This window comes from Arachis hypogaea, chromosome 19 (assembly GCF_003086295.3).
Source record: "Arachis hypogaea cultivar Tifrunner chromosome 19, arahy.Tifrunner.gnm2.J5K5, whole genome shotgun sequence".
Classification (NCBI taxonomy): Eukaryota; Viridiplantae; Streptophyta; class Magnoliopsida; order Fabales; family Fabaceae; genus Arachis; species Arachis hypogaea.
In genome coordinates, this window is record NC_092054.1 from 114772957 (window position 1) to 114796896 (window position 23940).

Genomic DNA, 23940 nt, shown 5'->3' on the forward strand with positions numbered 1-23940 from the left:
CAAGAAATTGTAAAGGAAACAAGATGAAATCAAGAAATCATGCCTAGATCTAAGATGGATTAACCTAACCTAATTCTAGAGAGAAGAGGGAGCTTCTCTCTCTAGAAACTAACCTACATGATGCTATACTACCAAAAAATTGCTCCCCCCTTGTCCAAGCTTGAATTCTGCATGAAATAGTATTAGAAATAAGTTGGGTTGGGCCCAAAGTGTTTTAGAAATCACTGGGGGCGATTTCACTTTAGTGGGCCACGAGCAATATCGGCACGCACTCGTATATTGTGCGTTTGTGCCCTTATACGCGAAGCAAAATATGGCAAATTTGATATCATTTCGAAGCCCCGGATGTTAGCTTTTCAACGCAACTAGAACCGCCTCATTTGGACCTCTGTATCTCAAGTTATGATCGTTTGAGTGCAAAGAGGTCAGACTTGACAGCTTTACAGTTCCTTTATTTCTTCATGAGTTCTCCCACTTTGCATGCTTTTCTCCTCACTTCTTCCATCTAATACTTGCCTTATGAACCTGAAATCACTCAAAAAATACATCAAGGCATCGAATGGAATTAAAGTGAATTGAATTTAGCTATTTTAAGGCCTAAAAAGCATGTTTTCACACTTAAGCACAAATTCAGGGAGAATTGCAAAACCATGCTATTTCATTGAATAAATGTGAGAAAAGATAATAAAATCCCCCAAATTAAGTACAAGATAAACCACAAAATCGAGTTTTATCATCCATCCCTCAGAGCAAACGGGAAGAGCATGAGTTTGTACACCTCTGGGTTCACTCCATTTGTCTTCACAGTATCACAAATCTGCAGAAAATTAAAAATAAATTGATTTGGGTCTTCGTGGGGAAGACCATGATACTGGCAGTTTTGTTGCACCAGGGTGACCAATTATGGCTTCAACTCAAAGTTGTTCGCAGTTATAGGAGGCACCACAATGCTTTTTCCATAAAGATCTGCAATGGGAGCAGAGTAAGAGCCAAGCACTCTCCTTTGTTCTTCATTCCCATTCGGATTTGCCACAACAGCATTATTGTGATCCATAGTAGATTCTGCAGGCTTGTAAAATCTTGCTTGTTGTAATCGTCACCTACAAGTCCTTTCAGGTTCTGGATTAAAGTTTAACAGAGGTTCCTTGTCTCTGTTCCTGCGCATAAACAAATAGAATAACAAGAAAAGATGGGATTCTCTACGTCAGAGTGCAGAGAAGTCCCAGTGAGGTATCCTGTGTAAAATAATAAAATAAAAATACTAAATAAAATAAATAAATAAATTTCAAAAATGATAACTGAAATTAGACAGAAATTTTCGAAAATTAACAGGAAAAATAAACAAGAAAATTAAAGTAAAATTAACTCGGTGACACCATACTTAATTAATTTCAGAAATTAAGAAAAGATATTAGTGCTATTTATTTATTAAAAAAAATTTTGAAGATAATAAGCAAAATTTAAACAAAATTAAAACTAAAATGCCTAATCTAAGCAATCAAACAACTGATAGTTGTTAATCACTATCAATCCCCGGCAACGGCGCCAAACACTTGGTGCGATAATTTATAACCCACAAACTCACCGGCAAGTACACCGGGTCGTACCAAGTAATACCTCAGGTGAGTCAGGGTCGATCCCACGAGGATTGAAGGACTAATCAACAATGGTTGATTAATTTACTTAGTTAGGCAAACAGAAAATAGTGTTTTGGTGTTCAAAGACATTAAACAATATAAAGAATATTAAAAGAGAGGCAAGTAAATGAATTGGGAGTAAAGTATGGAGAAACAATTAAGGCTTCAAAGTTATCTATTTTCCGGATTGATTTTTCTTATTAATTTATTTTAATCATGCAAGATTTAATTCATGGCAAACTATATGTGACTAGACCCTAATTCCTTAGACCTTCCTAGTCTCCTCTAACTTTCATCAACTGCCAATTCCTTGGTCACTTAATTCCACTTAGAGGGTTAAGTTTAATTCTAGTTATATGCCACAGAAATCCTAATTACCCAAATATAAAAGGATTATATGTCACGTATCCCATTAAATTCAGATAAACTAGAAATTTAGAAGAATATGTTTTCAAGCTGTTGTTCAAGTAAAGAGCTTTTCCAAGTTATACAAGAACACAATTAGAAAGAGGGTCATACTTCCGTTCCACCCAAAGTCATAAAATAAAGAACGAAAACAATTCTTAAATATAAATCAAGACATGAATTAAAATAGAAAAATAATAAAATCAATCCATACAATAGACAGAGCTCCTAACCTTAACAGTGGAGGTTTAGTTGCTCATGGTTCAGAGAAAAATAAGGATTGTAAATTGGAATAGAATGGAATAATGTTGTGTTAGAATCCCCCTGTTGGAATCCTTTTTTATATCTAATCCTAATAAATTTAAAATCTATCTTCTAAAACTAAAATAATATATTTTTCTAATTTTAAATAAAATAAAGTTTAAATCAGAATTAATTAAAGCAATCAACATGTCTTCAATTTGATGGATGGAGACCACTTGCTTCGTAGGGTCCACGCCTAACTTGGAGTGGGCATAACCATTCTTGTGTGAATCTCCCTTGAGTCTCTGCTATCCCCTGCCTCTAGTCTGTGTTTCTGGGCCGAAAACTGGGTCGAAACTCGGCCTGAAATTGCCCCCAATATTTTCTGTGAATTCTGCATGTTGCGCACGTCACACGTACGCGTCAGTCACGCGTACGCGTCGATGGTCTTTTTTGCGTGTCACGCGTACGTGTCAGGTACGCGTATGCGTCGCTGTGCAACTTCGCTTTTCACGCGTACGAGTCAGGTACGCGCAGGCGTCGCCATGGAGAGCTCCAAATTGCGCGTACGTGTCAGGCACGTGCACGCGTCGCTACTCGCTAGTCAGCTCCTTGGTTTCTTCTCTTTCTCTGCGGAAACTCCATCAAATCCAACCAAATGCTACCTAAAATAAACAGAAATTTGCAAGACTCAAAGTAGCATCCATAGTGGCTAAAAGATAATTAATTCTTAATAAAACTTAACAAATTACATGCAAATTCACTAGAAAAATATAAGAAAGATGCTCACGCATCAAACTGCCCTTCCTTTTCATCTCATTGCTAAATTCTATACAATAGCTGTGAATTTGATTCCAAAATATTTTGCCCTTTTGATCGGTACCAACTATAGAGTCAGTTGAAACATTCAACCATGCACTGATCAACATCTCATCCTCTTCCCCATTGCCAGTATTGGTTCCTATCTTGCCTATGATTTTCAGTTTCATCATTACTAAGTTCAATAACATCTAATCCACGATAATTGAAAAAAATTGAATATTGTGAATTTGAACTAGATTGTATGAGTCTGAAGGAATGTGTTAGAAGAGCCATCAACGCTGTAAGACCCAGAACTTTTGAAAAGTCTTATTATGATCAAGTCTCAAATCCTACAGTTATTTATAGCCTTAATTTCAGAGATTATTTTATTAAAGATAATTAAGGCAAGCTTTGATTTATTGGATTTGAGATAAGCTATGATTATTATCCAAATTTATAATTATTGGATTATTTTCTATATTTAAAGTATAAGGTTGATAGTTATGAAACAATAAGGATTTTATATGATTTGGATTAGATAAGTAATATTTTAAATATTATTACTGCTATTTTGGAAAATGAAGAAATTAAGTATATTATTTCTAATTTTTAGATTTGGGCATTTTATTGAAAATAATTTGTGAAATTGATGAGCAAGTAGTATTTTCTATATACCTCTAGTGTTGGATTTAATTTTGGTTTCAATTACCATATTATTCTCAACTTTATTCGAAATTACCAAAATACCTCTAACTCTAGCTTTTGAAAATAAAACCCTAATTCCTAAGCATAGCAGCCGCCACCCCTTTTCTTCTTCCCTTCAGCAAACCTGCAACCCAACAATTTCCTAAGAGAAAAGGAAACAGAAGCAGAAAACGCAGAGAAGGGAGAATGCGCCGGCCAGGGGGAGAGAGAGAGAGAGAGAGAGAGAGCTCGCAGCCGCCGCGCTGTGCAGAGCTGCCGCTGTTTGCTCCCCAGTTCGCCATGCCCTGTCGATGCCACGGCGCCGCCGCCACCATGCCACGCCTCGCCGTCGAAGCTCGTCATTCGCCATTGCCAATCGCGAAGAGAGAGAGACAGCAGCGCCGAGAAGGGGGTTTGAGGGCGCAGCTACCATGTGCGAGCTAGAGGAGCTCGTCCCTACCATTCTGCCGTCGACGTTGAGCCTTGACCGCCGCCGTCGGAGGAGCCCGAGGAGACAGAGAGATGATGCGACGGGAGGAAGGGGATAAGCCACCGCGACGCCGCTGGAGCTCCTGTCGCTGTTAGAAGCGGCCACCACCGCCGCGCCAGCTGCCGCTGCCTGCTCCGCCGCTGGGAACGCCTCAGATCCGTACTGTCTCCACTACCGTTCACCGCCGCTGATGTTGGCCTTTGCTGCTTGCCGAAAACCCCCAGTGCTCCATAACGCTTCTGTTGCTCTGGGCCGCCGCTGCTGCTTGCGCTGTGAGCGGCTGCACCACTACTGCTGTGGTTGGGGGTCTGCTGTGTATGGTCGCCGAAAAACCTTTCTGCCGCCGGAGAACGCTTTGCCGGTAAGGGTTTTATTTGAGGTTCTTGTCCTTTTTGAATTCCGAGAATACCGTAGTCACTGCGTGTTGGTTTCAGTTGGCGCGATCGAAAATTGTCGTCGCTGTCGCTCAAGGTGGCTGCTGGGCTGCCGCTGAACCGGTTCGCAGACCGTCGCCGTTTCTTCTTCGGTTTGGTAAGCGTTTCGATTTGAAAGCCCTTTTGTTACTGTTCTCTTATCTTACGCTGAGGTTTGTGGCGTTAATTGCTATACGATTGAGTTTCGGTTGTTATATGTTGCGATTATAGTTGTTGAGACTGTTGCAAAAGTGGTGTGGAACCGAGGTTTTGGCTGACGGGATTTTGATTGTTGATCTCGGGTCAAGGCTGAAAGGATTCTGTGACGCGTTTGGGCTATGGTTTTGCGTTTCGAGGTAGTGGCGCTTTCCGAAAACTACAGTTTATTATTGGAATTATTACATATGGATACTGATGTGAGATATGGTGTAATTAGTGATTGTATCTGCCTTATGTATTATTTGATTGACTCGAATGATTATGGATGTTGGCTTGGCTGAATTGTTGTGTGGCTTGTGAAATGTAATGTTTGAAGTTGACTCTTTAAATATTTGAAATGTGTTTAATCCGTTGAGGATTGGTTTGAATTGAGTCAATTATTTTGATGATGTGAAAGATAGAATGCTCTTGAAATTCAGCCTGGGTTGCTTTAATTGCTCTGGTTTTGATAAATGATTTATTGCTGAACCGATTCTTTAAAGCTTTATAAATGAGTTAAATCGGTTGATATTGAGTTGATTTTTGAAATGGTTTCCTTGAGGTATGCCATTAAGGCGACTGTTGAATTTAGCTTGCTTTTGAATTGATTTCTGGTTTTGAGCTGTTGAAAAGGAATGAGAAATGGTTTAGTTGGGACCCGAACTGGGTGGCAAAAGTCCAAGTTTTAGGGGAGGTGCTGCCGAAATTTCTATAAAATCCGAGTCTTTATTGAAATGTTGTCTGGAAAATGATGAGTTAAAGACTTCTACTATTTTATTTGAATTATCGAGAAAAGGATGATTCATGCTTTCGAAATGAATTAATAAAGAGGAAATTGTGATTTAGTCTTGCTTCTTAAGAAAGGCATTGTATCTCTTTCAGGAGAAGCTTATTTAGATGAAACTTGTGTTTTAAAGCTGTTTGGATGTGAAAAGGATTTATGCCTTTGAATTTGACTTGGGGGTTTCAATTAAAGAAGTTTCAATGACTTTGAAAGAAGCTGAATGTCTATTGACAAGTTTCATTTTGAAATGTTTTGAGAAAGATTTTAAGTACTCTTTGAATTCTGAATTCTTGCAAGACTAAAACAATTTTGAACAGTTGAAACGTTCTAGAATTTATCATGGGGGTTGAAGTTAGTTTTGCCTAAGTAAAGGAAACGGCTTTGAAAGAAGTAAATGATTACATGACTCGGTTTGGCTTAGATCCTATTTGCTTACTCAAATCAGAAAGCCAATGTTTTAATGATTTTAAATGAATTTGGCGAAATGAGTTATGTTATTCTCCCCTAAAGACTTGGGACTCTGCCGAGAAACTTTTGTTATGAAATCCCATTGTTGTATGGGTGATTTTGAATACTTTGAAATAAATCCTTAACTTGCCATGGTTTTGAAAGTTTTGGAAAGAGAATGCCGATAGTGGCTTTGTTTTAAAAAGGGAACTCACTTTGAGTAAATTTGGCTTATGAGCCTGAGATGATTTGAGAAACGAGATTTCTAAAGCCAAGGCTGAAAAGAGTTGAAACTTGATTTCAAAGTGAAGCGATTTGAGAAAAAGTGATTTATGGCTTAAATGCCGGTTTTATGAATTTGATGATGTTGGATGGAGGAAGTGCTATTTTGTTATGGGCCGGAATGGCTGTGTATGATTATGAATATTGGCTGGTTCTGGATTGAACCGTGAGCCGGAATGGCTGTGTATGATATTGATTTATGGCTGATTGCCGAATGAGCTATGGGCCGTATGGCTGACTATGAATTATGAATTTAAGCCGGATGGCTAAGATGGATGTTGATCCATGGTTGGGATTAAATGAATATATGCTTGAGATACCTGGGTAGTAGCAAGGGTTGTGGTTCGTCCCACTTGCTCCAGGTCAGAGATTGTGGCGCCTGGGTAGTAGCGGTAGTAGTGGTGATTCCACTCGCTCCAGGTTGAGCTTTTAAACACCCGCCTGGGTAGTAGCCGCAGTAGTGGTTGTTCCACTGGCTCTAGGTTGAGTGGGTAGTAGCAATGAGGTTGTAGCTCAAACCTACTTGCTCCGCGAGGGGTGTTTCTGTCCATGGTTAGCTACCAGGACGTGTCGGGTTGGCTATATAACCGACAGATGATATCATCAGCCACTAGGGACAGGCATGCATCATATGCATTTATGTGACATTGTTTGGGTGTGCATATTATACTTGGTTTGCCTGTGATCAATTGCTAATTGTTCTACTTGCAATAACTATTTGCTTGTGCTTGCATCTTCCTATTTGTGTTTGCTACTGGGACTCTGTTGGATTGTGGTGATTGGTTGATGGTTGGATTGTTTGGGCCTAGGGCCGTGGTTGAAATGAGATGGACCGATGGTTGGTTTCGGTTTTGTGTGTTTCTGATTTGGAAAAATATGAAAGGCTATTTTGTTTCAGCATAGATAAACCGTTTTGATAGGCTTTTGAGTTTTTGAGAATTGAACGGTTCCTCTTTTAGAAAAGATTTCCAACTTTACTTTTATTGTAAACTGTTGTTTTTGAAAAGAGGCATAAGACGATTATTAATCACTGGTGCGGTTTATCTTCATGTATCCTATTACAGTAATTCCCAAAAACCCTCTACTGAGAACCCTTTCGAGGATGATGTTCTCACCCCCCTACATTTTTCCCCTTTCAGGATATGGGCGCAGAAGTTACGAAGAGTTTATCTAGTTGTTGTTGAGATGCTCTGTATTGCTTTAGATTATTATTCTTGTACCCTCGCCTTTATCTTGATATAATCTGTAAGAGGGATAGGGATTGTATTGGATTATGTTTGTAATATTATTTATATATATATTTGTATATATATATATATATGGATGTACTCTTTATGAGTTGTTGTAAGTTGTATGGTATTTATGGAAGTATGTTATCGAACGAGAGTATTTTTGGGAGCGGTGTTGCGGTTTAAAGTTTCAAACAGGCTCATATTTTAGTATTAAATAGTATAAGTGTCGTCATAATATCCGAACTATCAGAGTTGCGCAGCCGGAAGCATGAGCTTTGGTAGTTAGGGTGTTACAAACGCCAAATGAATCATGTCTAGATGCACTGAATTGAGTTGAAAACGACAAAAATATTAGAGTAACATTCCGATAAAGAGGTTAAATATAGATGAAAATAGATAATGTTATATCTGTGAATTTTGATTTGTGGTTGAAATACAAAAAATTGATTATTGTAAGAAACTTGAAAATTAAAATTAGAAAGATTTTGTAGATTTAAACTTTAAAATGTATTTAGTAGTGTGAAGTTTTAATTTGGAATTTGAAAGTTTGAAGGTTGAGATTGTTGGGTATTTAAATTTTGAACAAAATTTTGTAAGTAATTAAAAAAAAGTTAAATTGATTTGGATTTATGTTTTTGACCAAAAAAATATTAACAGAACTTTAATTTTAAAAATTTAAGAAAAAATTAAAAAATTATAAAAATAAAAATATATATAAATAGTATATATATATTACTTGTATAATAGCCGTGGCTCATTAAGCCACGTGTCATTCTCTCAATTAACCAGAATAAAAAAAATGAAACAGAGAGTAACGCAAACACGTTACATTCTTCCATTTAATCTTTTCCCCCTGCGTGCGTTTCACTTCAACCTGTCCCCTCTTCTATCTCCTTGAAAACCCTAAATCCCATCTTCCTCTTCGTTCTCTCCTCGATAACCCACTCCATCCTTGCGGTCGATATCCTCTCTGGCTATTCACGCTCCTTTTGTCTCTCTCACCAAGTACTTTGATACCCCAATTCCCAAAGAACATCTCTCTCAACCCCTATTTGAAAACCCTAACCAACCGAGCTAAGCGGATTATTCGTCTAAGAGAACGGTAAAGGTGATGGCGATGGTGAGTTTCAGCCGGAGAGATGCTCACGATGATGAGCGACTATGATCTCTGTTGGGTGCTTAATATATTCACGGAAGTGAACAACTTTGGTGAGACATGTTCAGTGGGATCTCAACCGTCGCTCTCCTCGTGCAGGTATTCTGCCGATATCTTTCTTTGTCTGTTACTGCAGGTTCAATGTCGTTGATTTTGGGTTTCCATTGTGGGTTGGTGGTCTTTGATTTGGAGTTTGGTATTTTTTTTTTGTTTCTCAAATGTTTGATTTGTTCTGACGGTTGATTCTCATCAATTTGAAGTAGATTGGTTTTTTTATCTGCTATCGCTGGAATTTTCTACAATTTGAAGTTGCGTCTATCCTTGAATCTTCCCTGTTATCGCACTCTGATTTGAAGTGGGCGAGGGTTTTAATTTGGTTGGTGGTTGGTGGTTGGTTGCAGCTCATGTTGTCAGAGTCAGAAATTGGAACGGCTAGTTGAACATACCCGATCCAGGTAAGTGGGGTGGATTGTTGTTCTGTTGTAAGTTATTTGTGCTTATTTTGTAACCCGAATGTGTATTAGGGGAAAGTACTTATTTTATATTTGTGCTTCCTTTTAATTTCATTATTGTGACTTGTGTGCAAGAAAGCAAATATGAGCGACGATAACATCACAAGGAATAAATGGTTGAAATGGCAAAGTCTAAATTGGAAGCCTTCAAATTGGTATTCAAAGAAGGAGAAATCGTTGAGAGCACAAAATGCAATAGAACAAGGTACCCTTTATCCTATCTTTTTGGATCTTATGTTATGTGAAAAAAAAAAAAGAAAATAAATATTAATTTATTATTATTTTTTTACTGTGATCTGTTGGTATATAATTTAGGATTTTTAAAATATCCATTGAGGATCCTTGGCAGACTCTAATATGAGATTGCAACACAGTTCTACTGGTGACAAAAATAGAGTGAAAAAGTCTGCAAGAAAATTAAGTTAAAAATGTTTTCTTTCTGCTTTTTTTTATATGAATTATGTTTAATTTGTTATTTTCTGTGGTTTTATAATATTTATTTGTTATTTGAGATAATTCATATTTTAATAGTTTAAATTGATAACCTTTTTATTATTACTCCGATCAGTATTATATTTGTTACCTTTATTTCAAATCTATTAAATAAATTATCTGATTTGGGAAGTGCATGAAGAAGAAAGAAATATTTGTGCTTTCAGCAAGTACAGTGATGTCATAGGATCTTTAGGGTGGGTTTGGGATTGTATGTTGATACATAAAATTTTTTAAAAGTGAGATATTTGTATTTCAAAACTGACATTTTTGGTAATTTTATGCATTGAAAAAATTATTGTGTTTATATTATCAAGGAGGCAAATTTTTTTCTTTAGAGTTATGCTATGTACCAAAGATTGTTGTGTACATTTGAATTATAATTCACTATTTTTTATGTTGTCTTGGGTTGGTAGGTGTAGATGTATTAGAGTTCAATTAAGGTTGTTGCTGGTTTCGGATATGAATTTGCAGCACAGTCCTACTGTAGACAAAAATTAGGTCAGAAAATTTTCAGAAAAATTAATTAAAATAATTTTTCTTCTGATATATTTGTGTATAAACTATGGTATATTGTGATTTGTTTGTATATGGAGCCTTAACAATATAGAGTACCTCTTTAATAATTAATGTAAAATTCAGATCACAATTATATACAAATTACAAATAGAATAACATAGAGTACAGCTTTAACAATATAGAGTACCCCTTTAACAATTAATGTAAAATTCATATCACAATTATATACAAATTGCAAATAGAATAATATAGAGTATTATTTTGGTTCATTGAAAATATACCTCAAGATTATAGGTTTAATATGGATTCCCTTAAATTTTCTACGAACATAAAAGTTGAAATCATTTAGTGGTGAAAATATTAAATCGAATGTGAATTTGTGTTATTTGATAAAGAAAATCAAGGGGAGTTTGCTTGGATTCATTTTTCTCATGATTGTGTTATTTATTTTCCCTCTTTTCTTACAAGTTAAGAGTGATAGGCATGATGGATGACGATTTACTTTTGTTGGTCCACTTTGCTATTTGCAGTGGCGGTGGCGGTGGCGGCAGCACTGCTGGTTATGACTCTTTATTCATGTTACTGTGTTTTTTGTTATTTTTCATTTTATTTTTTACCTTTGTGCCTTATTATTTATATATAAGTGTATACCACTTGATTTTTCTTTGGAAGCTATTTAAAATACTTTTTCAATTTGTGTTCACCTCTTCTTCAGTTTGTCGACGACCTCTTGGCTTGTAAAATGAAGCTGCTTCATGAAGTTAAGTGATACTTCACCTTGCTTACTTTTGTTTTGTTTTGTTTTGTTCTCTATCTGTTCCTCTCATTTTTATGTTTTTATCTGCTTGATTTTGTACTTTAGAGATAGTCATCATTTATTGAAATTTTTTTCTTCTTTTTCTGATATTGGGTAGGAAGTGTTTATTTTTGTTTAAAAATATCATTATGTTTCACAAATTAAATTTTTAACTTTAATAGAAAATCAGATATTTATTTTAGTTTCACAAGTGATATTAAATCACTTTATAATGTTTGAATTACCGATGTCATATTTCTTAATTTTAAGTTTTATATTTTTCGATTTTTAAAAGATGTGATTTTATGCATTTGAATAATAAAATACTTTTTTTGTAAAAAGTGAAAAAATCTATAAAAGTTGATGCGGTTTAATTTCAATAGCTGCCTTCCTCATTTTATATTTTTAACTTGTGAAACGTGTATTTTTAAGCTAGTATCTCACAAATGAAATTTTTAACTTTAATAGAAAATGAGATATTTAGTTTAGTCTCACTGAAGATAATAAATTATTTTTTAATCTTTGGATTACTAATCCCATATTCCTTAATTTTGACTCTTATATTTCTCAATATTAAAAGATATAATTTTATGCACTTGAATGATAAAGTACTTTTATTGTAAAAAGTGAAAAAACCTATAAAATTCGATATGGTTCAATTTCAGTTGTTGGCTTTCTCATTTGCTTTACATTGGAGCTATTTATCTCTTATATTTCTAGCTGTTGAATTATACTTTTTTATGCATTCAATTTTAAAAACTATTGTGGTAAAAAAGTGTGTTTATTCTTTGTTATTTCTCTAATCTTTTGGTATTTATTTTCTTGGCTTGCTTCATGAAGTTAGGTGATACTTTTCCTTGCTTATTTATATTTTTTTTTTGTATGCTAAAAAATAATTACAATATTTTTCTTAATTGGTATATTTTGTTACATTTTTTACAAGTGATACATTTTTATTCACTTATTTTCAGAAATCAAATGCGGTCAACAATTGAAAATGTTATGTAAATCGAATCGGTGCATGTTATCCAATGTAATTTTCTCTAATTTCTGTGAGAAATATTTTATCCCAATTTATAGGGACCAATTTCATCTGCTAACTTCGTTGAGTTGTATGTTAAAAAGTCGTTAAAAAGTTTTGTTACTATTCTTTGTTTTGTTCTCTGTCTGTTCCTCTCATTTTTATGTTTTTATCTGCTTGGTTTTTTATTTTAAATATACTCATCAAATTTTATTTTAGTTTCACTTTAATAGAAAACCAGAAATTTATTTTAGTTTCACTTGTGATATTAAATCACTTTTTAATATTTGAATTACTGATGCCATATTCTTAATTTTGAGTCTTATATTTCTTGATCTTTAAAAGATATAATTTTATGCATTTGAATAATAAAATATTTTTGTTGTGAAAAGTAAAAAAACCTATAAAAGTTGATACCATTCAATTTCAATTGCTGCCTTCCTCATTTTGTTATGTTGAGAAGTTGTTACCTGTTTCTTTACTACTGTTTATTTTCTTTTTTTCTGTTTGTCATTTTTTTCACTACCAAATTGAGTGTCAAATTCATCTTTGTGCCTTTTTTTTCTCTTGAGACTCAAAATTATCTTTGTGCCTTATTTATACATAAGTGTACACCAATTGAGTGTTATTTGGAAGCTATTTAAAATACTTTTTTATTTTTTATCCTCTCTTCTTTGATTGTCAAGGAGCTGTTGGCTTGGAAAAAGGAGCTGGTTGATGAAGTTAAGTGATATTTCTCCTTACATATTTTTACTTAAATTATTTTTCTGTTTTGTTTTGTGTGGTTTTACAATATCTTTTTTCCAAATATGGAAAGGTTCATAGGTGTATTAAAAACAATTAGAATATTATTTTACGCAAAGCTTTTGGATAATTTTTAAGAATTTTGACGAGTAACACATTTTTATTCACTAAATTCCAGAAATAATATGTGGTCAACAGTGAAGAATGCTATATAAATCAAACCAATGCATGGTCTCTCTGTAAGTTTCTCAAATTTATGTAAGAAATAATTTATTCAAGTTTATATGGTCCAATTTCAGATGCTAACTTCGTTAATTTGTATTTTGAAAAGTCGTTGTGTGTTTTGTTATTATTCTTTGTTTTATTCTCTCTCTGTTCCTCTCATTTGTTAGTTTTTATCTGCTTGGTTCTTTTTTTAAGAGATACCCCTGTTTTATTGAAGTTTTTTTTTTTGTTAGTTATGGGTTATTTAGCTGTGATTTTTCATTTTACTTTGTCTTTTTATGGAAAGACAAATTAGGTAGAGGTTGGTAGGTGATATTATATGTTTGCAAAGTTTCAAGGCAAATTTTAACTGTGGTTGGTTGATTGGTTTCTGAGCTGGTTATTGGATCCAGAGAGATGGCCCCGTAACTTTTCCCATCTCTTCGGATCCTATAACTAGTTGAGATGCCAAATAATTTATTGAGTTTGTTAGATGTCTGAACTTTGTTTATGAATACTTTTGGATGAAATTTACTTTTGTTGTCACATTTGATTTGTGAAACATGTGTTTTTAAGTTGTTATCATTTTTATTGTGTATTTGTTTTATAGGTGCCTTCTTATTTTCTTCAAAATGTATATAAATTTAGTGTTAGTTGAGTTGTAATGGTTTATCGAGCATTTATTTTAATAGAAAACAAGATATTTATTTTAGTTTCACTAATGATTAAATAACCTTTTAATCTTTGGATTACTCATGCCATGTTTCTTAATTTTGAGCCTTATATTTTTAGATTTTTAAAATATATAATTTTATGCCCTTGGAATTATAAAATACTTTTGTTGTAAAAAGTGAGAAAACCTATAAAATTTGATATGGTTCAATTCTAACAACTGCTATCCTCATTTTGTATCTTGAGAAGTCGTTACCCGTTTCCTTACTACTTTTTATTTTCATTATTTCTGTTTGTCTATTTTTTTTTCACAATCAAATTGAGTTTCAAATTCACCTTTGTGCCTTTTTTTATGGTGTTATCTTGAGAGTCAAATTTTCTTTTGTGCCTTATTTATATATAACTGTACACCACTCATCATCGAGTTTTTATGCTATAATTATTTCAGCCTTATTTCTTCTTGGGTATTGAACTAATTAATTAATTAGGTGCCTTCTTATTTTCTTCAAAATGTATAAGAATTTAGTGTTAGTTGAGTTGTAATCGTTTATCGAGCATTTATTTTATGAATGCATGTTTGTTTTTATGTTTTCTGAACTAAGATTAGTAAGTGCTTCTCTTTTTTTTTCCTTACTCTACAGTATTTGAATTGAACTTGAGTTGTTCACATATTCATCTTTTTGAGTTCTTGCACACGAAAGAATTGAGAGTCAAATTTTTCTTTGTACCCTTTTTTTTCTTTTCTCTTGACAGTCAAATTTATCTTAGTCCCATATTTATATACAAGTTTACACAACTTGAGTTTTATTTGGATGCTATTTAGAGTACTTTATTATTTTTTACTCATGTCTTCTTCAATTGTCGAGGAGATGTTGATTTTGAAAATGAAGCTGTTTGATGAAGTTAACTAATAATTCTCCTAGCTTAATTTTTTACATAAATTATGTTTTTGTTTTCTCTTATGTGGTTATACAATTTTTTCTGATATGTGGGAGTTCATAAGTGTATTAAAAATAATTAGAATATTGTTCTGAAAAAAGCTATTGAAAATTTTGAAAAATTTTGATGTGTGATACATTTTTATGCATGTCTTTTTAGAAAGCATAGTTCTAGACAGTGAAAAATTCTGTATAAATCGATTTGGTGCAGGTTTTCTCTTTATGCTTCTCTCATTTCTGGAAGAAATATTTTCTCTCAAATTATATAGTCCAATTTCAGTTGTTTCATTCGTTAAGTTGTATTTTGAAAAGTTGTATTTTGTTATATTATTTATTTTGTTCTTTTTTTGTTCATCTCATGTTTAAGATCTTATCTGCTTGGTTATTTATTTTAGAAAGACTCCTATTTTTTTTAAGTTTTTATCTTCTCTAGATATTTATTTTATTTTCACTGTTGATACTAAATCAATTTTTAATATTTTTATTATGAATGACATATTTCTTAATTTTAAAACTTATTTTTCCCAATTTTAAATGATATAATTTTATGCAATTAAATAATAAAAAAATTTTGGTGAAAAATGTTGGTAAACCTATGAAAACCTATGAAATTCTATACATTGCAATTTCTCTTTTATATAAAGAAAATATAAGCACTTGCTAATTTTATTTCTTGGTTTTGTTTGACATTCTTTTGAAATAAGATGAGTAAGTATTTATCCTTTTTTAAAATTATCCTACAGAGCTTGAATTGTAGTTCAATTTTTCACATGTCTATTTTTTTGAATTATTCCACACAATGGAATTGAAGTCAAATTTAACTATCTACCTTTTTTATTTTTTTTCTTATTATGTATTTCTTACAAAGTTGTGATTTATAACAAAAAAAAATAAACACTTGCTAATTTTATTTCTGGTTTTGTTATCCTACAGTGCTTGAATTGTACTTAAGTTGTTCACATATCCATTTTTTTTAATTCTCCCACACAAAGAAATTGAGAGTCAAATTTATCTTTGTACCTTTTTTGTTTTTAGTTTTTTCTCTTGTGTGTTTTTGGTAACTAGATTTCGTTTGTATAATAATTAAATTGTGAAAAATAATTAGAGTACTGTTCTATAAAGGGCTGTTAGAAAATTTTGAAAAATGTTGATCAGTGATACATTTTTTTTGTGGTCCAATTTCAGATGCTAGCTTCCTTAAGTTGTTTTATGAAAAGTCGTTATGTATTTTGTTACTATTTTGCGTTTTGTTCTTTGTCTGTTCTGTAACACCCTAACTTTTAGCACATCATGATCGTACCAAAAGTAAGACATTACGGACCTGATTTTCCTTATTATCTATTTAATATTAAGCCTTTACGTTGATATCACGTTTCAGTTTATAAGAAAATACCAGGAAATTATTTTTAGTAATTAAAATCACACAATTATTAATAATAGTAAATGCTATACAAATGAATTCAATATAAAACATGAAGACAATACATATCCCTCTGGAAAAAATAAAAGCCAAAGCAACAAGGACGAGGGAACTCTATAAAAACAACAGGTATCACAAGTAAATCTACTAATAGTCTGCAACCTCATACTGAATCTTCGAACCTGTCACTGAAAGGGTGGAAGATTTTGGGGTGAGAACAAACCACACGTTTTCAGTAGGGAATGGGAATGCCATAAAAGTAATGAATTTAATCCAAATAGTTAACATACTTAGTAAAACTATTTCGTTAAATCTTTGGAAATAGTTTTATTTCTACTTTAAATAAATAATTACTTTTCTTTAAATTTCTAAACTCAAAATAGATTTTAATCACAAAATTAGTCATACTGACCATCTCTCAGCCACATAATCATTTTTCAACCACAACATCTCACCTCAATACATCCGTGAACTAACAACACAAGTAAGAGATTCAAACCAACATACAAACAAGTCAAACAGAACAATCACAAAGAAGTAATACAAGCAAACACAACCAAATACAAATGTGCAAACAACATAATGCATGTTTATTCCTAATGCAGGTCATAAGCTCACACTACAAGAAAACATGTCTATTGCCACACTTTTAAAGCGTGGCGAAAAGCAGAAAAAAGCATGGCGATAGCTTTTCGCCACGCTTTTTGAGCTACCGCCACGCTTTTGAAAGGGTGACCTATGAAAGGGTGGCAGTTGCTTTATCGCCACACTTTTTTCAGCCTATTGCCACGCTTTTTGTTTGCCACGCTTTTTTACAAACTGCCACTTGTAAAGTGTGGCTGTAGGTGGGAAATATGGCCACGCTTTTAAAGGTGGCGATAGGTAGAAATATGGCCACGCTTTTAAAGCGTGGCGATAGGTAGAGATATGGCCACGCTGTTAAAGCGTGGCGATAGGAAGAGATACGGCCGTGCTTTTAAAGCGTGGCGATAGGGAGAGATACCGCCACACTTTTAAAGCGTGGCGATAGCCTTATCAAATTAAAAAAATCCTTCTTTTGACTTTACCTTCATCACTACACAATATAAATTTTTAGTCATTTTCTATTACCAAACCAGTATGCAATTTTTATTACAAGACAAATCAAATAGTAATTACTGACATATATAATTTTTGCTATAATTATTTTATACATTAATTCTCAAATACAAAATAAATCTCGAGTTCAAAACTCTAATTTCACAACAAGCTTTTCAACTTGAGCAAAAAATACAATGCTATCTAATACTTCAATTAGCTTACCAAATTTGACAATAATTATACAGATTTACTAAGGTGGGATTTACAAATCTTGGTAGGTTCGTTCCTTCCCTTTTGGCGTTTGAAACATCATGAAAACATCAGACCTGAAAGCCATCTTAGCAACATCTGTCTGCTCTGGCACTGCAGGAAGAACTTTGTCCACCCCATCATTCGGTGTATAGCCTTCCAGCAATTCTTTAATATCTTCAAGCATTCTTCGTCATCCGAATCATGAAGTATGTTCTAGAAATAAAATAATATAATCTAAGAAAACTATGGGATCAACTCAATCATAATATATATAGTTTGTTCCATTAACATTAACTCATGTTTCTAGTGTAAATGTTTCGGCATGCTATCAAATAAATTATTTATATCAAATATATATTAAAATGCAAAAATATATATTAAAAATGAATTCAATAATACATTTATTATACATAAATATACACAAATATATAAAATCTAATCTAATTAATTATACACAAATATACAACACAAAGAGAATCCGAGTTCATTATTTAGCTTTATTATTGCATCAAAAAATCATCACATGGAGGGAATCATTATTTAGCTTTAGCTATAATCCTAAAGCATTTATCATAAACCAAAGCATGCAGGTTCAGTACCCCTAAATTCTAACCACTCCTGTAATTATAATACTTCTAATAATATGTCAGGAACAAGTAGTTTCTAGTCAACCTTGATGATATAATATAGTCTATAGTTCATACATCCAAAGCAGAGACTATTTTCCATAGTTATAAAAATATTCTAGAGGATGAGTTTCAGGAGCATCAGTGTCAACTTACTTGTCTTTGAGTTTCCAACTGAGATGTTAGAAGACAGTTGTATTCATCCAAAATCTGTTTTTGAGAAATAACGATGAATCACTAACCATGTATAGAAATGGGAAATATACTCAAGAACAGTGGTGCTAATAATAATGAAGACTTAGTGTGTTAGAAAATTAAAATGCTACCCTATCAAATGATGATGTGAAACTATGTCTACAAGACAGTATATCTATTAAATATAAAGTGGTTCATGCAAGCAGGCCAGTGTTAATTAATCACAGCGAGCAAGATTATATCAGACCTAGATATGCATATGTTTCTATTTCAAGCTATCTGTCCAAGTTAGCTTCAACATAAACACAGGACATTCAAGAGTTTATATAGAACAAACATACTTCCAAAACTTCAATACAAAGTGGAAATATAATACTTTTTGCAATTATTATATTAGTAATCGCTTTGTCCTCTAACAGATTTCAAGGACTAATGATTTTGTTTTTGGGGCCGGGGGGAGGGGAGATGGGAATCAATTCTAAAAAAATGATAATGTTCTATACTAATGTAGGACAAAATAAGGTTTGCATATTTTTATTATTTTTGTTTTTTGTTATAATGTCAGAGAAATCTTGATGCATATAAATTTTGATGCATATAATGTTCTATACACAAATCTTGATGCATATAAATTTTTCGTCCAAATGTTCCTCTTCAAGGTGATTTGAATTGAGATTTCTACTTAAAATCTAATGCAACAGAATAAACAGAGTAAATATATAAAACCAGAAATAATTTATAGGCAACATTATAATCCTTTCATGTCACTTGCAATAAAACCAGAAACAGCTGTTGGTACCAGAAATTCCCACATAATAATAGCAAATACAACATAGAACAATCAAACTGCAAAAGTAGTGTTGAAACTTTATGTTCATATGAGGTCACTCTATTTCTAAAATCATATATGCCGAGATGTAGAAGGCATATAGTAAGCTACTTCCTTCCTGAAAGTAACATTTTGTGACAATAGAATTGCCTAAACCAGCCAAAATAAGAACTTCAATACAATGTGAAAACAAGATGAAGGAATGAAAAACCTGCTTACCGGGCAAGACAAGTATGTCCACTTTGAAACACAAGGGCATTGAAAGGAGTGATCGCAAAGTGTAGTGAGTATTCCACTTCTATCCAGAACATAAAAAGGTTGCACAATTAACCAAAAAATTATAACATGTGCTTTAACAATAGGACAAGTTGTGGAGAAAATTACCTTTGGAACTGCATTCCTTTGCCCTTCTGAGCACAAATAAAAAATCCCATAACATGAAAAAGGATAAAAATTCAAAGGGGGGAAGAAAAATAGAGAAAGAAAGAAGACACACCCTACAATAAGGCGACAAGAGAAAGAAAGAAAGAAAGATAAAAATTTAAAGAGGGAGTAGAGTAGAATAATAATGGAAGGGGAGAGAAAGAAAGAGGAAAAAAGGAAACAGAAAAAAATGAACAAGAATGGAAGAGGGAGTTAGGGGGTGTTGGAAGTGGCTGATCTCACAGGCTTGAAAATCCTTACAACAACTCCAATTGGCTTCTATTTCTATCTATTGCACTAGATCTATGTATCTAACAAACCAAGAGCTAAGAAAAATTATCATAAGCAGAAAGAAAAACATAAAAATATATATAAACATAAATTAAAAAAAAAAAGGGCTCATATAGAAAGGAAAAAGTCAAAATAAGAAGTAAAGAAAGACAAGTAGAACTTCTTGTTTGCAGAACAATAGAGACACAAAGAGGAAAAATAAATTTGGTGCAATTTTCATTCTCTATTTTACTGTTATTTCTTTTCTTTATTCGTCCAAAGTTTGATAAGATTACTTGTTGCAGACATCCCACTTGCGAACTCCAATGAGCTTGGCATGGAGCACCTGCTGCACATCTCTTCCGTTCAAATAATTTGTAACTTTGTCATCTACGCACACATCGATGCTCTCATTTTCTTTCTGTTTGGCCATAGGAAAGGAAAAAAACTCAAGTAAAAAGGAACAAAAAAACTTAAGTAAAAAAAAACTCAAGTAAAAAGGGAATCTGATATTAATCTGTGAGACCAGAAAAACTCAGCCCTTGAATTGAAGTCAGTGGCATATTCTACAAGTGGATTACTCAACTGCAATAATGCAAAGAGACCCTTTAAGCATTAATATTATTAGCAATATCTAAGAATGAAAGGCAGAAAGAAGCATAGTTTATAAATATATTTGGTAAATAAATTGTATATTGCTTATAGCTATGCCTTTCAGATTGAATATCTTCTCCTTTTTGTAAATAAAGGGCTCCTGACATGGATTCATTTGCTCCTGGAAAAGCCATCTTCTTTATTTCACCTATACCTTCCCTGAAAAATCACACTACAAAATCTTCTCAACAATATGAAGAAAAATTCTGGTCTTGATCAGCTTCCAGATGGTGTTTGTGTTAGGAAAAATCTGAAAAGGAAAAGACAATGAAATATTGAAACTTTTGGGAATCTATCTATCTCATTACAGCATATTTTTTCAACTTAGTTCACAACATTTATATTGTTAGCTTCTAAAATAGTTTCATTTGCTTCTAATATTATATCATAGTATGCACTCTATGTCAAAGAACAATTTCAATAGCTACACGCTGGATAAAACTAAGTTGAATCAGCACACTGTAGCGATTTTCCATTCCATCATTCCTACACATGTCAAATCACGATTTTGGGATTTTAATGAAAGAAATATGCAAAGAAAGCAACAAACGTTTAAGGAGAAGAAACGGTACCTGATGAAGAGGAGGCGGTGGAGATGGTGGAGGTGGGGCCCGCACCAGCGAATGAGGTCATCGAAGGAGATGTGATTGGGAACGGTGAGAATGAAGCCAAGAGAAGAGCGAGAGCTAGGGCTTCGAATCGAGGAGTGAGAGGAGCTCCGGAACAAGTGGAGAACCCCTCTTCGCTCCCTGAATTTAGGGCTCAAATCTTCATCGTTCTAGGAGAAGATGGATTCAGGGTCCAGAGGCTGCTCCGAGTCGACCGAGTGAACTCGGAGAAAGTCACCACCAGAGAGACTTGTGATGAGGGAGTCACCACCAAAGAGAATCACCGCCGAAGGAGCAGTGATGGTGGGAGTGCCGGAAGAGAGAGTGACGACGGAGGCATCGTGAGCGCCGGCGATGTTCTTCGGAGGGTTGGAGTTCTTGGCGGAGTGCTGGGGTGAGGACAGGGGTTCTTCAAAGCTTTTAGGGTTCTGGCCTTCTGGGTTCTTTGAAGAGAAATGGGGTCTTGAATGATGAAGGAGATAAGCAGCGTTTTGATTGGGGAAGTAAAACGGAGCGTTTTATTTTGTATGAGGACCTTTTGGCCATGCTTTTAAAGCGTGCCAAAAGAGTACCAGGATATATGGCCACGTTTTCTAAGCGTGGCCGTAATGAAACTTTCTCGCCACGCTTTTAAACCATCCCTGTTTCTCTCTATGGCCACGCTTTTGAAGCGTGGCAGAAAAAAATCTTTTGGCCACGCTTTTAAAGCGTGCCAAAAGAGTACTAGGATATGGCCACGTTTTATAAGCGTGGCCGTAATGAAACCATGTCGCCACGCTTTTAAAACGTCCCTCTTTCTCTCTATGGCCACGCTTCAGAAAAAAATGTGGCCGTTTCTCTAATCAATTGCCGCCCTTCCAAAAGCGTGGCCGTTGACCCTTTTCGCCACATTTTTGAAGCGTGGCAAGAAAAAACGTGGCCAAATCTCTATTCAATCACCACCCTCACAAAAGCGTGGCCATTGACCACTTTAGGCCATGCTTTTAAAGCATGGAAAAAAAAAAGCGTGGCCATAGGCCTTTTTTCTTGTAGTGTCATGTGTCAGTTGCCTACCCGCTCCCGACATTACCCGGGCACGAGTCCCAGATATGGCTTTCCAGATGCATACAGTGTGCTTATAAGTCGTACGGCTGGACCGCATACAGTGTGACTTTCCAAATCAATAAGCGTACATCTGGAAAACAGTTCTCAGTGTGTGGGCGTCCCTACTTTACATTTGGCACTAAGGCCCAAACAATGTCACATATGCTCTCCTTTGGCAGTCATTTCATTAATTAATATATTCCTTTAATCTTTGTTCTCTGCTCTCCTGTGGTAGAGATCCTTTTAGTTAATATATTCTTTAATCTTTATTCTCTGCTCTCCTGTGGCAGAGATTCCTTTAATTATCTTTTTTTCCTTTACTTTTCGTTCTTCTTCTTCTTTTCTTTCTTATCAAACCGAACTCAAAACATAACGTAAGGCAAAATCCCTTCTCAAAAGATTGAGTTTGAAACATTATACTTTTCTTAATAAATCGGTTTGAAAACAAAACTCTTTTCGTAATAAATTGAAATCAAGTAATATTCATAAATTAGATTTGCTTTTAAATAACACTTTAAATAAAGTCTTAGAGTTTTATAAAAATTTGGCAGCATTTCTTCTAAAATCCGGGCTTTGTCACCCTTCAAGGGTCCCAACCTAACCACCTTTCAAACCCTTTTCAAAATATTTTCAAGTAACAAATCATTTTCAATATTCACACAGTTCAAAATATCAAATAGAATCAAATTGTTTTCTTTAAAGCTAAGCCTCTTTCTATTTCAATAAAATTAGCCCGTTTCAAATCTTTAGCTTTTGAAATTAAAGGAAATTCATTTCTTCATTCAGACTTTACAAATCCCTCTGACCATACTCGTTTAACATTTAGTACTAACCAAAATCACCTTCTTGCGTATTTTTACCATCCCTTCATCAGCACCTATTCACCATCATACTAATACCAAAATCAATTTCCATCCACTTCCATAACCATAAATTCCAGCATCAAACACAGTCTCAATTCAAACTCAAATCACATTTCAATTTAACAAGCAACACCAAATTGACCAACACTCACAATTACAACCAATTCTCATCAATTAGACACACAAAACACGTGTAAATTATTTGCAATTACTCAATAAGCTTTTTGGAATTCTTAAATTAAAAACTTGTAATTTAAAAAACGAAACCCCCTACCTTCGTATGAAATCAAAATCAACGAAAGCTCCGGAGAAACTTTCTGACCAAGCTGTTGAAGAGGAAAGCGTCAGAAATCATATGTGCCTCCTAGAACTCTAGTTGGCCGAACTTAAAGAGTAGGAGAGCTACGTCACCGTCAACTTTCACCGATCAAAAGTGACGCCAATGTGTAGAAGAGAAAGATACAAACACTTTTACTGGATTCGATTTTTTATTGGAGTTACGAATCGCAAAAAATCGAAATCGGAAATTCAAAAGTTTCGTGGTTCTCCTCACCCACACTTTCGGTCTCTCTTTTTCTTTTCTTTCTCACTTTACTAGGAAATGAAGCATGCAAGTCCGGTTTGGAACTAATGATCATATTTAGGGAAAATGTTACACAACACATGGGTTTAGGTGTCGGTTTGGAACTAATGATCATATTTAGGGAAAATGTTACACAACACATGGGTTTAGGTGTCATATATATATATAATGCTGCCAAGATATCAGTATCTTTCGTTTCATACTCAGGAGTATAATAAGTCAATTTATAATCTTTAACACCAGCTTTAAACCCAACACTTGCTTTAGTCTCTATTTGTGGTGTACTCTTCCTCTATCTATGAGCGAGACTCCATCCAAATCTGCCACTCGTTGGGCGATGCCCTCTTTTCTATGAAGACCGACCCCACCACTGAATGATGAACT

The 23940-nt window shown here is 34.0% G+C and overlaps 1 protein-coding gene across 1 annotated transcript; it reads right to left on the minus strand.

The window, feature by feature from the left end:
* Positions 1-17314: 17314 nt before the first annotated feature.
* On the minus strand, positions 17315-19518 carry LOC112778633 (RING finger protein ETP1 homolog). The gene is made up of 4 exons (XM_025822933.3): positions 19457-19518; positions 19292-19370; positions 18205-18258; positions 17315-17635 (listed from the first exon to the last, which is right to left on the minus strand). Exons 1-4 carry the CDS (start codon positions 19504-19506, stop codon positions 17480-17482), a joined length of 339 nt encoding a protein of 112 aa, XP_025678718.2. The 5' UTR covers positions 19507-19518; the 3' UTR covers positions 17315-17479.
* Positions 19519-23940: the final 4422 nt, after the last annotated feature.

Bases quoted from the DNA above. Each gene is read 5' to 3' on its own strand.
- LOC112778633 (XM_025822933.3), bottom strand. From the start codon at position 19,506: ATGGGATTTTTTATTTGTGCTCAGAAGGGCAAAGGAATGCAGTTCCAA. The intron at 18,259-19,291 runs GTAAGCAGGTTT...TCTCAAAAACAG, and splicing joins GGACATACTTGTCTTGCCCG to ATTTTGGATGAATACAACTG. The intron at 17,636-18,204 runs GTAAGTTGACAC...TTTTATTTCTAG, and splicing joins AGTTGGAAACTCAAAGACAA to AACATACTTCATGATTCGGA.